General features: G+C 51.8%; 1 protein-coding gene across 1 annotated transcript in view; it reads left to right on the top strand.

Annotated features, from left to right (window-relative positions):
- Window positions 1–15,132, top strand: part of NUP210 (nucleoporin 210) — a 102,679-nt gene that overhangs the window by 42,080 nt on the left and 45,467 nt on the right. The window contains exons 8-14 of the mRNA XM_039477280.2: window positions 260–328; window positions 1,770–1,876; window positions 2,897–3,037; window positions 3,691–3,828; window positions 5,448–5,603; window positions 7,338–7,536; window positions 10,260–10,405. Coding sequence (XP_039333214.1) covers window positions 260–328; window positions 1,770–1,876; window positions 2,897–3,037; window positions 3,691–3,828; window positions 5,448–5,603; window positions 7,338–7,536; window positions 10,260–10,405 — 956 coding nt within the window. The remainder of the gene's footprint in view (window positions 1–259; window positions 329–1,769; window positions 1,877–2,896; window positions 3,038–3,690; window positions 3,829–5,447; window positions 5,604–7,337; window positions 7,537–10,259; window positions 10,406–15,132) is intronic.

Genomic DNA, 15,132 nt, shown 5'->3' with positions numbered 1-15,132 from the left:
TTGATGCCCCAGACTTGGTGTGTCCTGTGTGGTCCCCGGTGTCCCTCGCAGAGATTCCCCTTTGCTAGTGTAGCAAGCACAGTGTGACCTTTGATTCTGAAAAGTGCCTTTGCTCTATGTGACCTAAGCCAGCTGCGTTTTCATCCCCTCTTCTCTCCATGTGATGTCTTGATGATCAGGATTCTGAGCCAAGCTGAAACTAGCTGACCAGCTGGTTTATTTGCTGTTGTTGTGTGTTGCCCCTTAATTAAAAACTCAGGTATTCGAATGCAGGGTGCTTCTAGGTTACCCAATAGCACCATCTATGTGGTCGAACCTGGATACCTAGGTGAGTGTGGGCCTCCTAGCCTTCCTGGATGCTGCTTTATTGTGACTATATGAGTTTAAAAAATAAAAAAGAGGCAATAGCTCCACAGAAAATGCTTCCCTCTGGCCAGCTCTGCCACCTGCTATGACCACCATTGCCTGGGGCACTCACCAGCCCTTCCCTTTTTGGTGGAGAAATAGGTAGTGTGAGCCCAGCCAGGCAGGCGACAGGCTCAGCAGGGAGAGAAACAGAACTAGGTAGAGTGGTGGGGGGCTCGCCCCCTCCGGGTTTTCATACCACAGCTTTGCCCAGAACTGACCATTACTATGGATAATTGGAGGTTGGAGCACAGTGTCATCTCAATTATAGAGGGACCCTAGGTGATGTGAGAGTAGGCAGGTGCCTTAGCAGGGAGGGGAGGAATCTGATGTTGGTATTGAAGGCAGGCATTTTCTCAGAGCTTTTGTGGGAAGGTGACCTGTCAGGGAAGAGGTTGGGCAATGGTGTAGAGATGAGAAAGCACAGGGCATCTCAGGGGATGGCAAGAGTGCTTTGGCATCCCATGTGGGAGGGGACTGAGGGGCCTGGAAGGGTAGGGCTGACTCATGGCAAGAGTTCTCAGTGACAGGCTTCAGAGTGTAGACCTGCTGAGGGTTCAGAGCAGAGACCTATTGTGGATTCAGAGCATAGACCTGAAGGTTCAGAGTGTAGACCTGTCAAGGGATCAGAGCGTAGACCTCCTGAGGGTTCAGAGTATAGACCTCCTGAGGGTTTAGAGCGTAGACCTCCTGAGGGTTCAGAGCATAGACTTCCTGAGGGTTCAGAGCATAGACCTCCTGAGGGTTCAGAGTATAGACCTCCTGAGGGTTCAGAGTGTAGACCTCCTGAGGGTTCAGAGTGTAGACCTGTCAAGGGATCAGAGCGTATACATCCTGAGGGTTCAGAGTGTAGACCTCCTGAGGGTTCAGAGTGTAGACCCCCTGAGGGTTCAGAGCGTAGACCTGCTGAGGGTTCAAAGCGTAGACCTGCTGTGTGTTGAGGACAGAGCTGCCGTGGATTCTGAGCATAGACCCACTGAGGATGAGAATGAGTTTGAAGAAGCCTTGATCAGACAGAGTGGGATGAGTCCAGGATTGGTCCTGGCGAGGTCAGTTCAGGGCTCAGGGCTGAAAGTGGCATCAGGCCTCTGCTCCTCAGCAGCAGGTCCCTCTCTACAGAGGAGGCCAGGGCCAGAGTTGTGGGGCCTCCAGGTGGGTGGTGTGGGGCCCGCAGGTGGGTGGTGTGGGGTCTGCAGGTGGGTGGAGTGGGGCCCCGCGGGTGGGTGGAGTGGGGCCTGCAGGTGGGTGGTATGGAGCTTCCCAGGTAGATGCTGAGGGCTCCTGTGCTGAGGGTGGTGGTCCCGTTCTCTTCTGCCCTGCTGCCCCTGCAGCCAGAGTGCTCAGGCTCCCCCTTTCTGTTTTAGGATTCACTGTTCATCCTGGTGACAGGTGGGTGCTAGAGACCGGCCGCCTATATGAAATCACCATCGAAGTTTTTGACAAGTTCAGCAACAAGGTCTACCTGTCAGACGTAAGTTCCCGCTCAGGTCCTGGCTGGAGGATGAGGTGGGGTCATTGCCTGACTTAGCTGCTGAAGAGCAACCCCTACAGCAGCAGGAGCCCCTCCATTCTGGGGCCGACTGGGGAGGGGTCCTGTTTCTAGTGGCACTCCCAGGTCTGCGGGAGACACACCAAGGTGTCCCAGGGTATCTCCAGAGCCTGCAAGCCTGTACACCGGCCCCGCAGCAGAGCCCCTTCAGGGCTGGAGGGCAGAAGGTGCCACAGTGCCAGGGCTCCAGGAGAGGGGGATAGGGAGAAGGCCTCTGCCTGCCGCCTGCCTGCCCCCTTCTCCCCAAGCTGGGGACCTCAGAATCCATTTTCTTGCATTGCTCCTCAGGGAGGACATCCTGACTTTCTCCCTACTGGGATCCACCCAGAAGTACCTGGAACTCTGGGTGACAGAGGCTGAGCTCTGCACACTTTCTGATCCTGGAAAGGGATATCAGACAGATGGGGAAATGTGCAGGGAGTTTCAGCCGCGTTTCTCTCCCCTGTGAGAAATTCCAGGCTCATCAGTGAGCACCTCCAGACCCTTGCGGGGGGCGTTGAAGATTTTAGAAGGAGGCGAGATTCCCCTTGGTGTCCTTGCAGAAGTCATTGCTGTGCTCATGTTATCAAACAAGGGCTGGGATGGTCACCATTTGCATTTAGCTGTAGGGTACATGATGTCCTTTTTCTGTATTTATTGGTTCCTTATTAAGACCTCAGTAGACTCCAGGCTGCCCCAGGTGCCGCATGGGGAGCTGAAACAGGAGCACAGGTCATCGGGCCACATAGGGAGGACAGCCTGGGTGGGGACAAAGGCCAGAGTGGTCAGAGCTCTGTTCCAGGGCCCAGCCTGCCCATCTGCTCCTAGTAGAAGCTGCTAAGCCCCAGGGATCCCGTTGGTCTGGCCTGGCTGCTGGTTTCAGTCCTGTAGTTTCGTGCCCAAACTCTGACTTGCCAGAGTCACCCCAGAAGCACCTCTAACCTGTTCTGCCTCGCCTTCCAGAACATTCGAATTGAAACCATGCTTCCTGCTGAGTTCTTTGAGGTGCTCTCATCCTCCCAGAATGGATCGTATCATCATATCAGGGCGCTAAAGAGAGGCCAGACGGCCATTGACGCAGCCCTCACCTCTGTGGTAGACCAGGCAAGTTGGTGTCTTCCCTATTCTGTGCCTTGGCCTCTGAAACCCCACTCTGTGGCCAGAAATGTCAGCCCAGGTGGGTCGTGGGTCCCAGGGAGTCAGGCCACCAGCGTCTCTTCGCCTGTCTGGGCTGCTTGCTTCCTGGGGTCTTTTTTGCCTTTGTCTTTAAAAAGTCAGTGAGCCCTAAGGAGAGCTTTGCTGATTGGAAAATCAGCCTAGTGTTCCTTTTCCTACCGCACACAGAAGCCGCCTTGGTCTGGAAGGGGCTGCAGTCTGTAGCAGGAATAAACACTGATGTACCAACAGTGACTCCTGCCAGAGTTGTTTTTCTCAGTTCTTGGGGTTGTACATGCTGCTTGAGCTCTCAAACCTCAGTTTCCCCATCTGTAGAGTGGGGCAACACCACATCTATCCTGCCAGGGTGCCCTGAGGATTCAGTCAGGCAGTACTTCCAAGAGTGGCCCTAGCAGAGCTATAGAAACCCATCCCTGTGGAGAACGAGAGGGCAGCAAGGTGTCTGGCACCTTCCTTTCCACTCTCCCCCAAAATCCATCTTTGTGGTCTGATCCTCAGGGAGGGGCGGGGGTAAGGTGACTGGGAAAGACTGCTGATGACATGGTTGTCATGGTGATGTGTGGCACCCTTACCCCTTACAGGATGGAGGTGTCCACACACTGCGGATGCCTGTGTGGAACCAGCAGGAGGTGGAAATTCACATCCCCATCACCCTCTATCCCAGCATCTTGACGTTTCCTTGGCAACCAAAGACGGGTGCCTATCAGTATACAATAAAGGTATGTGAGACCCCCACCTCTGGGTGCATTCCTGTGATGCTTCTATGGGATTGTGGCTTTTTGTACATGTTACTACTTTTAGTATTCTCTAGTGGTCATAGAGAATTTTAAATCACAGTCTTTATAATTTTTGTTGTTTCCTGAGGTTGCCATCATAACAATGCATTTTTGTAATCAGGTAAAAAAAAAAAAAATGAAAAAATTGAGAATAAGGCAGGATAGAGTCCTAACACCTGCAGTCCTAGCACTTTCAGAGGTTGAAGTGAGACGATTGCTTGAGCCTAGGAGTTTGATACCAGGCTGAGCAACACAGGGAGACCTCCATTTCTACCAAAAGAAAAAAGAATTGAGAAAAAATGCAATAAAGAAAACCTGGAATAAGACTTGAATTTCATGGATGTTTATTTTTCTAAAAATTGTTTTTTGAAAGGGATATATTTACATACTCTTAGAGAAAACATCCAAATTTAAGGGATAAGTATCTCCAACCTCGTCACATGGGACTTATCACTGCTCTGACCTTAATGCTTCCACGTGGTGTTAGCCAGTGGGACTCACCTCAGACAGGGCTTGAGTCCCCTTGGTCAGTTCAGGGCGCATCAGTCCTGCTGTCCCCTGGAGTAGTGACAGGTGTCCTGTCTGTGCACTGACACTGGCTCTCTTTGTCACTGTCCTGGCCCCTTGGGTTCTGGGGTTGTTTCCCCTGGTCTGGGAGCAGAGGCATGGTCACTGACCTCCCAGCCAATGATGAGGAGCAGGCAGGGGTGTGTGCTGGAAACTTGTGTCTGGTCAGGGAGGCAGTATCCTACAACTGGCTCTGTGACCAGGGGTTCTCTGCGCTCCAGCCTGAGCTCCGGGAGGTGCTACCGGGTTCTAGGGCCTCTGTTACGGGCGTGGTATTTGTGTGTGTTGGTTTCAAGGTCCCCAGAATATGAGGATGGAAACGAGACAGGACGGAGAGGGCGAGGGCTGGGGGAGCCTCCAGCCAGACCCCAGCTGATGCCACATTTTTCCCTGCAGTGGGCATTGACCTTATGTGTCAGTGAGGAAGTGGGACAGGTGTTTTAGAGCCTGTGAGAGTGTGTATGTGTTTGAGTGTATTGGTGTGAGAATGTTATATGTGTGAATGTATGTGTGTGAGAGAAAGTTTGAGTTTGTGCGTATGAGGATAAGCTGGTGGGAGTAGGTAAATATACGTGACTCTACTGTGGGTGTGAATGGTGAGTGGGTGAAAGTGAATGTGAAGGTAAATCTAAGTGTGAGCATCTGTGTGAATGAGTAGGTGCATGTGTGTCTACTGTGAGTGTGAGTGGTGAGCATGGGAGTGAATGGTGTGTGTATTGAGTGGTAAATGGTGTGTGTATGAGTGGGCAGGTGAGTGCACTTTGGGTGTATAAGTGTGAGCATAAGTGTGAGAGTGAGTGTGTGTATGAATGAGGAGGCAAGTAGCTGTATATGCTAGTGTGAATGGTGAGTGTGTGCATGGGTGAGCCCATGAGTGTGAGGGTAAATGCGTATGAGTATGAGTGTGTGCATGCACACACATGTGTCTCTGACCCCTGGCTTCCCCAGCAGGCTGAGGGCAGGCGGCCAGTTCTGTAATGGCTTTTCCTCTGCAGGCCCACGGCGGCAGTGGGAACTTCAGCTGGTCTTCGTCAAGCTACCTGGTTGCCACAGTCACTGTCAAGGGTGTGATGACCACAGGCAGTGACACTGGGCTCAGTGTGATCCAGGCACATGATGTGCAGAACCCACTCCATTTTGGCGAGATGAAGGTGAGAGCTCAGGGCCAAGACACCCCCTGGGAGGCTCAAGTGTTGGACTCTAGCCACCCATTCTGAGTGAGTCTCAACTTCACACAGAAACACCCCCAGCCCTGAGTCCTGTACTTAGGAGGTCAAGCCCCAACCCTTCCCTTGGGAGCTCATGGCCGTGTCAGGAAGATGGACAGGATGTGTCTCACGTCAGGCAGCAATGGGCCCAGAAGGGCCAGCATCCACAGAGCTGGGTTTCTGGAGAGGAGATCATCTAAGAGTCATTCTAGAAAATTCCCTAGAAAGGTAGGAATCTCAAATTGGAAGGTCCACCAAGCACTAGATTGTAAACTCACAGTGAAAGGGCACTGCCAGGCCCCGAGAGAACAGGCCAGACTCCTCTCCCCTCACTCACCTGCGGATATGAAGGCAGGTGTTCCCCTGCACAGGTCCCCACACCTGGCTTTTGGCCCTGAGGGATATGGGACCATCTCACTTCACAATGGCACCAGGTGGCAGTGGTCACAGCTGAGCCTCTGCCAGCCCCACCTGTGACCCCTGACTCCAGGCAGTATACTGCCTGGTGCTCTGACCTGAGCCCCTTTATTCTTTCATTTGGGGCAGGAAGGGAAGCCTCGTGGAGTCCAGCTGCAGCCTGCTCTTACAGTATTGGGGACAGGGATGGATAGGCTGGCCAGTCTTCCACTTGAGACCCATAGCTGCCTTTGTACAAAGCCAGGCCTGATTCTCATGGAGAAAGGCTCTGCACCAGCCATTGAGACAAAGCATGAGGTCCAGGATAAACTGAAACTCCCATCCCCTCACCCCAGCTTCCCCTTAGTAAATGTGCCACTGTTCGCCCAGCAGCCCAGCCAGATTCTGAGGACAGTACCTCGGGAGGCAGCATACGTCCTGGGTAGAACCTGGCTTTCAGGGCCAGCCTGCGGGGCTGTGACTCAGACCCAGCATACTGTAAGGGAGCTGGCTCTTTCCCCTCAGGCCAGCGCTTCACCAGGTGAATGGAATTAGGGAGAGCCCCTCCTTAACCAGCAGGTAGAGAGGACTGTGGGAGTCAGCAGTGCGCTTAGAACAGAACCTCTAGCACAGGGACTCTGGTTTTATACAAGAATGGCTGTGCTTACCTCTCCTGGCACCAGCCGCTCTACCAGTCCATCCAGTGAACCAGACATTCAGAACTCATCCCACATCTCACTGGTCCTAACAGCCCTGCCCCGGCTCAAGCTGCCACATCTCTCACTGGGGCTTTCCAACAGCCTCCTCACCACACTGCTCACCTGGCTGCTGGTCGGTACACAGAAGCCAGGGTGACGGGGAACCTCTGAAGTTCCCCAGCTCAGCCACAGTGAACATGGACTCCTCACCATGGCCACCAGCCCCATCTCTTTACACTGCCCCTGTGCAGTGCACTTCAACACACTGGCGTCCATGATCCTCCAAGGTGCCAGCCTGGTAGGTGCTGCAGGGCATTTGCACTCACCTTCCCTTCACCTGGAGTGTTTTTCCCCCTGGCTTTGCCTGGCTGCCTATGCTATGGCTCTCAGGTCTGAGGTCCTAGGCTACTCCTCAGAGAGCCCTCCCCTGCTGTCTGTTCCTGAATCATCCCACTGCCTGGGACAGGCGTCTCACAGACATATCCTCGGTGCCCAGCACACAGCAACTCTTAGGAAATCCAAGCAACAGCACTTGCCTCTCCCATGGAGGCTGCTGAGCCCAGGCCATGCCCCTGTCTTCCAGGTATGTGTGATCGAGCCCCACAGCATGGAGTTTGCCCCGTGCCAGGTGGAGGCACGTGTGGGCCAGGTTCTGGAGCTACCCTTGAGGATCAATGGCCTCATGCCTGGCGGGGCCAGCGAGGTGGTCACCCTGAGTGACTGCTCTCACTTTGACTTGGCTGTTGAGGTGGAGAATCAGGGTGTGTTCCAGCCACTCCCAGGTAAGCCAGCAGTGCTGAGCAGGTGCCAGACACTGGGACTGGGGCCAGATTGCCTGGGTTCTCAGCATGAACTGCGCAGATTCCCAAAGAGAGGCTTGAGGCAGCAGAGGGGCTGCAGCATAAGGAACGGCAGTTGTCTCCTGATCCACTGTCAGCTCTAGTCTGGCCTGGATCTTGCCCGCTGTGACTTTGGCAAATCACTGGTTTCAGTCAGCCTCAGTTTTTGCATCACTAAGCTGTGTGTCATCTACATAGAATCAAATCAAAGTGCCTATTTCAGTCCCTGGAATGCAGTTGGTATTCAGAATGCATTGTCAATAGGGGTTTGGTTAATTCTAGTGTCTTCTCACCTATGGCAGGCAAGGCCCACCCATCTGTTCTCTGTTGCGGGATTTTGATGGTGACATGGGTGGAGTCTGCCTGTGACAGTTAGTTTATGGAGTGTCAACCCTGCCAGGACAGGACAGGTGCTTTGCATGCCTGACCTCAGTAGGACTTTACAACCAACCTAGAAGAAGGATCTGTTGTTGGGCCAGGTGACACATGTAGAAGCTGAGGCCGTGTAGCTGTAGCTGCCCAAAGTCACACGTGGCCTGGAACAGGGATGGAGTACAGATCTGGGTATGGCTGACACTGACCCTGGGGCTTTAGTCACTTGTGAAATGGGCCCTAAAGATAAGGAAGGGAAGCCTCTCTGATTAGCAGAAGACCAAAGGACCAGCGAACTATTGAATAGGAGTAATGTTTGGGCAGAGTATTGGAAGTTAGCAGGGACGCCATTTGGTGGGCAGGGGTGCCTGTGCCAGGTCCTGGAGGTGGGCAATCTGTGGTGCTTGTGCACATGGAGGACTGGGAATGGCAGGACCCATTGAATCATTGAGGGCTTTAGAGGGCTAGGACCTGGTGTCCAGGCAGTGAGAAGCCACTGAAGGTTTTTGAGCAGAAGAGTGATGTGATCCCAGCAGCACTTAGGAAGCTTTATTGGCAGAGGTGTTTGTAGGATCACCTGTGATGCCAAGTGGCTGTGCATGCAACTGTAGCTGTAATTGCATGCAGAGCTTTTGCAGTTTGAAGCTGCACAGGAGGAGGCCAGTATCTCTGAAAAATCCCTGAGCAAACTGCATCCAGGAGAAACTAAGCTCATGAAGTCTACAGTGTCATCTGCCAGGTAATCTTTTAGGATGGAGGAAAAAGCCTTGTTTGTGGGAGAGGCCTGCTGACAGCAGGACCTGAACCATTACCCCTCTTTCACTGCCTGCCACAACCGTCCCAGTGGGGGAGTCTGCAAGTTGCTACCCAGGCATGGGGTCAGGTTCCAGCGAGTAAAGTTCAGGACTTGGAGTTCCACAGGTCTGGGTCTGAGCCACTGTATTCCCTTGCTGGCTGTATGATGCCAGTGTGCTGCCCAGCTTCTCTGAGCCTTGGGTTCTTTATATAATGGGATGACAGCTCTTGTTTATTGTGACAGTTACGAGTGAATATCCCTCAGCACAATGCAGGGCGTTTCTCCAGGAGTTTGAGTTCTGAAAACAGCAGTCAAGATAGGAATCTCATGATGTCAAAGTTTCTCTTAGGAAGTGGCTTGCACCGCCTCTGGTATGGAGTATGCATGATAATGTGTAGGGTCGTGTGTAGGGCCCAGGCTGTATGAAAATATGTATCTTAAAGACCTGGGCTCTGTCAGGACAGAGATGCTCACCCCATGGGGCTTAAGAGCACGTCCGGTCATCAGGTTGACCTGTCCCTATAATGCCTACCCTGGAGCTTACTCAGCTGTGGAAACAAGTTTGGTCCCATGTTATGTAAACTCCCTGTGCCACCTCCCAGGCTCAGAGTACCGGTGGCCAAACTCTGATCATGGCTCTGAGGAAGAGCCCTGGCAGCCCTGGTCCAGGCTGGCCTTCCCTCTGTGGCTCCCTCTGCTTACTGCAGTTGGACTTTACGGTCCAATTTCTGCCTTGCCTTCTTGGGTGGCATCTTCTTGAAAGCCCCTGGGCTGTGGGCACTACTGTGAGCCTCTCTACATGGTGCTGGCATAGACAGACTTACAGAATATACTGAGCTCAGATAAAATCCTACTCACACAGGGTGAAATGATTTTTGGCAAGGGTGCTAAGACTGTCCAATGGTGAAAGGACAGTCTGTTTACCAAATGGTGCTGGGACAACCAGATAGATATCCATATGCATACGAATGAAGTTAGACCCTTCCGTAACTCCATACACAAAAATTAATTCACAGTGGATCAAAGACCTAACATAAAATTGAAAACTACAAAACTTCTGAAAGAAAACTGGAGGAAAGCTTCAGGACATTGGAATTGGCATTGATTTTTTTTGGCTATAACACTAGATGTACAGGCTACAAATTTAAAATAGCTTGGACTACAACAAAAATGAAAAAGTTCTCTATATCAAAGGACACAGCAGAGTGCAAAGGCAGCCTACAGAATGGGAGGAAATATCTGCAAATTGTATAAGGGGTTCATATCTACGATATATAAAGAATTCCTAAATGTCAGCAGCAATAGCACCAATAACCCAATCAGACAGGCAGACGACTTGAATAGGTATTTGTCCAAAGATGATACACAGACCGCAAGCACAAGGCGGAGGTTGTAGTGAGCTAAGATTATGCTAGTGTACTCCAGTCTGGGCAACATAGCGAGACTCTGTCTCAAAAGGTGATTTCAGGGTGACCATCTGGTTCTCTCCTTTGTGCAGGGAGGCTGCCACCAGGCTCTGAGTACTGCAGCGGTGTCCGGGTAAAGGCCGAGGCCCAGGGCTCCACCACACTCCTCGTGAGCTACAGACACGGCAACGTCCACCTGAGTGCCAAGATTACTATTGCTGCCTACCTGCCCCTCAAGGTGAGTCAGGGGCTCTGCCCTTCACCACCCACCCTGCCCACTCCTTCTGGATGCAAATTACCCATTTGCTCTGACGAATTTCTATGACAAACCCAATTCCTTCAAAATAGCTTTTGGCACAACTCCCTCCTGTGATTTCTGGCTAAAAGCAGGATCCATGTGGAAGGAGCAGAGCCTCCCTGATGGGGCAGTGGTTGTGGGTGTCTCTGTGGTTACATGAGACAGCGCTTGGCAGGATTGGCAGGGCACCGACCTGCCAGCCTCTCCCTACGAAGGCAGGAGTGTAGGCTGCAAGGGCTTCAGAAGTGTGTTCAGCAGGGGTGAGAATAGAGGGGCACTTCCACTTCACTCCAGAGCTACCTATTCTTTGGTGTCCCCACAAAGCCCTAGAATTGGGACAGCAGCCCTGTGGTGTGACAGATGCTGAGGCCTCCCAGACTGGGGTCAGGGAGGATCTGCCCTGGCCTAGTGACAGTCCATCCCACTTCCCATCTGAGGACGGTGGTGGCCATGACCTGTGCGGAGCAGAGCACGTAGCCTCAGTGTCCACACCACCCTCCTGAGCCAAGTCCAGCCTGACCCTCCACCCACTCTTGGGTCTCACATTCCCTGCCTGTAAAATGGTCCTGAGACAGCACCTACCTCATAGGGTCGTGAAGAGGACTCACTGAACTCACGAATGGAGTGGGCTCAGAATGCAGTCTAGGGGTAGTGCAGGCTCAGGAAGGGTTAGTTATTAAACATGGATAAGAAAGAACTGGGCTTTCCTCTGGTGTGGGTGTGAAGGCTCCACGTGAGGGCTGCCATGCAGGAGGCTGCCTACTGTAATCATTCCTTTCTTTGAACTCTGCCTAGCATGCAAAAGGGGCAGAGAGGGTTCGTTGGTGAGGCGTTCCTACTCCTCCTTCTGAGGAGGACTGGAGGGCAGTAGTAGGGGAGCCCCAGCCTCCCTGGCTTAGCCTGGCAGTCCTTGCATTTTTCTGCTCCCAGGATCAGCCTTGAAGACAGCTTTGATTCCCATGGTTTGTACCATTTTTTTTCTTCCTGTCACCCATTGGAAGCAAGCTTGGTGATGTTAGGATCTTTTAGCTCTGAACCCCCGGCCCTGGGGTTCATTGCCTGGCACAGAGCAGACAACAACCAAGGGTGGTTTTGTTTATAATGAATGAGTGAGGAAATGTTTCCAGGGTCACCCAGCCAGGGCAGAACAAAGCCTCCGGACTTCCAGTGCAAACATAATAGGTATTTCTTAGATGTCCATTCGTGATCAGAGGCCTAGCCCTGCTCCTTGTCCTCCACCTGTTTGTTCCTTCAGCACATAGACATGAATACCTACCTGTGCAATCCCTGCTGCAGTCCCTACAAATGCATCAGGGCAGAAAACAGAACTTTGTCTCCATAAAGTGGCAAAGAGAGGTAGAGACGACTGTGAACAAAGCAAAAAATGTGGCTGGGCGTGGTGGCTCACGCCTGTAATCCCAGCACTTTGGGAGGCTGAGGCAGGCAGATCACGAGATCAGGAGTTCAAGACCAGCCTGACCAATACTGTGAAACTCCATTTCTACTGAAAATGCAAAAATTAGCCAGACGTGGTCGTGTGCACCTATAGTCCCAGCTACTTGGGAGGTTGAGGCAGAAGAATTGCTTCAACCCAGGAAGCAGAGGTTGCAGTGAGCTGAGATTATGCCACTGCACTACAGCCTGGGTGACAGAGTGAGACTTCATTTCAAAAAAAAAAAAAGAATGTATTTTGCCTCTACTTGCCATGGATAAAGTAGAGCATGAAGGAGTGATGGGGGTGGGAGTTTAAAATGAGGAGATCGAGACCTCCCTTGACCCCTACTCAAGCACAGCACTGCAGAATGTGAGAGTGTCAGAGAGCAGAGTGGAGAGAGTTGAAATCCCTGAGGACAGTAGGCATTCTGGGGTTGCCCTGCCACACCTCTTGGGAGCTAGAGGTGTTTTACCAGGCACCTGGGGAGAGGTTCTTCGGGGCCCTTCCTGGATGCTGGCTCTGGATTACCAGGATGTTTGGCTGGAGCCACAGAAGCCAGAACCTGAGCTCACAGTCCTGACCTGGGATGTAAGGATGAGGATAAGGTGGACATGTCCCTCAGTGAGTGGCTTCCTGACTGGACAGATTATAGAGAAAAATGGATATGGTCTCTTCTCCTTTCATCTCTCTTCTTCCTAGATAGCAGTTGAGATCAGGTTTATTTACAAGGAATAAAATCCAAGTGACAGGGACTTAACAATACAGGAATTGATGTTTCTGTTGCACGTGAGGAATATTTGGAATATTTGGGCTTTGACACCCACTGAGGAGCCTGCACAATTCATGAGCGTCCTTCATCAGCTGCATTGTTACCTGTCTTCTTGGCACAGGGTTCCATGACACTTTTATGCCTGAGGGAGAGAATTAAACAGGAAGGTGATAATTCCTCGTCCTCTGGTTGTTAATTGTAGGACACAGGTCCTTCGAACAGTTCTTTCTCTGGGGTGGTCACGAAAATGTCTTTGGCAAGATATACAGTGGCCTGCTTTGCCCATAGTGGGGTTTTGTTGGTTGTGGCCACGAGACGTGGGTAAGAGCATGGGATCAAGAGTCAGAACAGACCCAGGCCCACCAGCTGGGTTAGCTTGGTTCAGTGTCTTCATCTGCTGGAATTCATCCTTTCTGTCTATAAAGTGGGAATGACAGTTAATAATAGTAACAGTTGTTAACAGCAAGGGTCATTGATTGAGCATGTACTAGTCATGTGTTCAGGACTGGGGAAACAGCCTTGTAGACATTAACTTGTTTAAGGTCACACACTAGCTTCAATCCAGTGGGGACAGAGAAGCAAATGCACAAATGATGGTATATCCAGTGGTGGCTGATGGGCGGAGATGAAGAGTTGAGCTGGAAAGGAGGTGACAGGTGAAGGGTGACCCTGTCTGAGAAGATGATACCCAGGCAGAGGTCTGAGTGGTGAGCAAAACTGGGTCATGCCGCTGTCTCTAGCGGGAAGTTTCTAAAGGAGCAGAGGTGAAAGCCCTGAGCATGCTTAGTGCTTCTGCTGGAAACAGGCTGCACCTGGCTCTGTAGAAGGTGGAGTCTGGGATGGGTTTCAGCAGGGGCACCACAGGCTCCTTGGAATTGTTTGTGTGTGAGCACATGTGTGCAGGGTGGGATGCCTAGAGACAGTTGATAACCTATATCAGATTCAAAAAACGTTCATATTAAAAAACAAAGTCAAAAGGACAGAATTCTCATTTGAAAAGTGTCATAGTCTGTTCAGGTCACCTTAACAAAATACCTTGGACTGGATGGCTTATAAACAACAAAAATTTATTTCTTGCAGTTCAGGATCTGAGAAGTCCCAAGTCAAGGCACCAGCAGATTTTGGTGACTGTTGAGAGCTTCCTTACCTATAGATAGCCATAATTTGGATGTTCATGTGTCCCTAAATACATACGTTTAAATGTTGACCCCCACAGCAATAGGAGCTGAGGCCTTTGAGGAGTGACTAGATCATGAGGGCAGAAGCTTCACAGCTGGGATTAGTGCCCTTAGAAAATAACCCAGAGACCTAGCATGACCCTTCCGCTATGTGCGGATGTGGTAACAGGTTTTTTGTGGGTGGGGAGTAGTCTTGCTCTGTCACACACTGGAGTGCAGTGGTACAGTTTTGGCTCACTGCAGCCTCCACCTCCTGGGTTCAAGCGATTCTCTTGCCTCAGCCTTCCCAGTACCTGGGACTACAGGTGTGTGCCACCATGCCTGGCTAATTTTTTTTTGTAGTTTTAGTAGAGGCAGGGTTTCACCATGTTGGCCAGGATGATCTCGATCTCTTGACCTCATGATCTGCCTACCTCGGCCTCCCAAACTGTTGGTGTTACAGGTGTGAGCCACCGTGCCCAGCCTGGGAATATTTTTCTTATAAGATTTTTCCTTCATGTGGTTAAGATCATGCCAGGGACACAGAAGGAAACAGACACACCCTACCCTCCATGAGCCCATAGCCTGATCTGGGAGACCCCCCAAGCCATGAAACTCCTTCAGGATAAGGAGCACCAGGTGAGGTGGGGGCCAGAGAAGAGTGACCTGGGCCGCAGGTCGCAGAGAAGAGTGACTGGGTTGGGGAGGAAGCAGGGCATTCTGCAGACCAGTGTGCTGAGCCCTGTGGTGTGAGGAGGGGTCACCTAAGTGATTAGGGACAAAGGCAGGAGGGGAGCTTCTGCAAAGGCCTGGGGACAGCTGAGCATGGTTCTCTGGAAAGATGCCAGTAGTCTGATGTTGGGATTGGGGCCAGGTTGGGAGATCCCAAGTCCCAGGACAGAAGCTGAGCCTGTATTCTGAGGGCTATGGGCACTGTGGAATAGTTTGATGCCCAAGAGACACGGTCAGGTCTGTGTCTTAGGAAGGGACACGTGACAACTGCTTGAGGGTAGAGTAGTTTGGTAAGTGAGGACTTGACAGTCACCACAGTGAGATCCTCTGCAGTGGGAGGTGAGCGCAGCTGGGTGAGGAGTGAAGGAGCAGGGCTGCAGGACCCCTCAGAGTGAATCCCTCCTCTCTGCACCCCTGCTGTGTCACTGGAGTGAGCGGTCCTCCTGTGGAGTCCCCACGTCTTCCTGGAGTTTGGGTAGGAGTGACACCCTGTTACACAGAATCTAAGCACTGTCATTGCCCATACTGGGAGGTCATGGGGCCCTTGGCACCATGGTTGCCCTAGGCCATGGAG

The sequence above is a fragment of the Saimiri boliviensis genome, chromosome 8 (genome assembly GCF_048565385.1).
Source record: "Saimiri boliviensis isolate mSaiBol1 chromosome 8, mSaiBol1.pri, whole genome shotgun sequence".
NCBI lineage: Eukaryota > Metazoa > Chordata > Mammalia > Primates > Cebidae > Saimiri > Saimiri boliviensis.
This window is presented reverse-complemented; position numbering and strand designations above follow the sequence as displayed.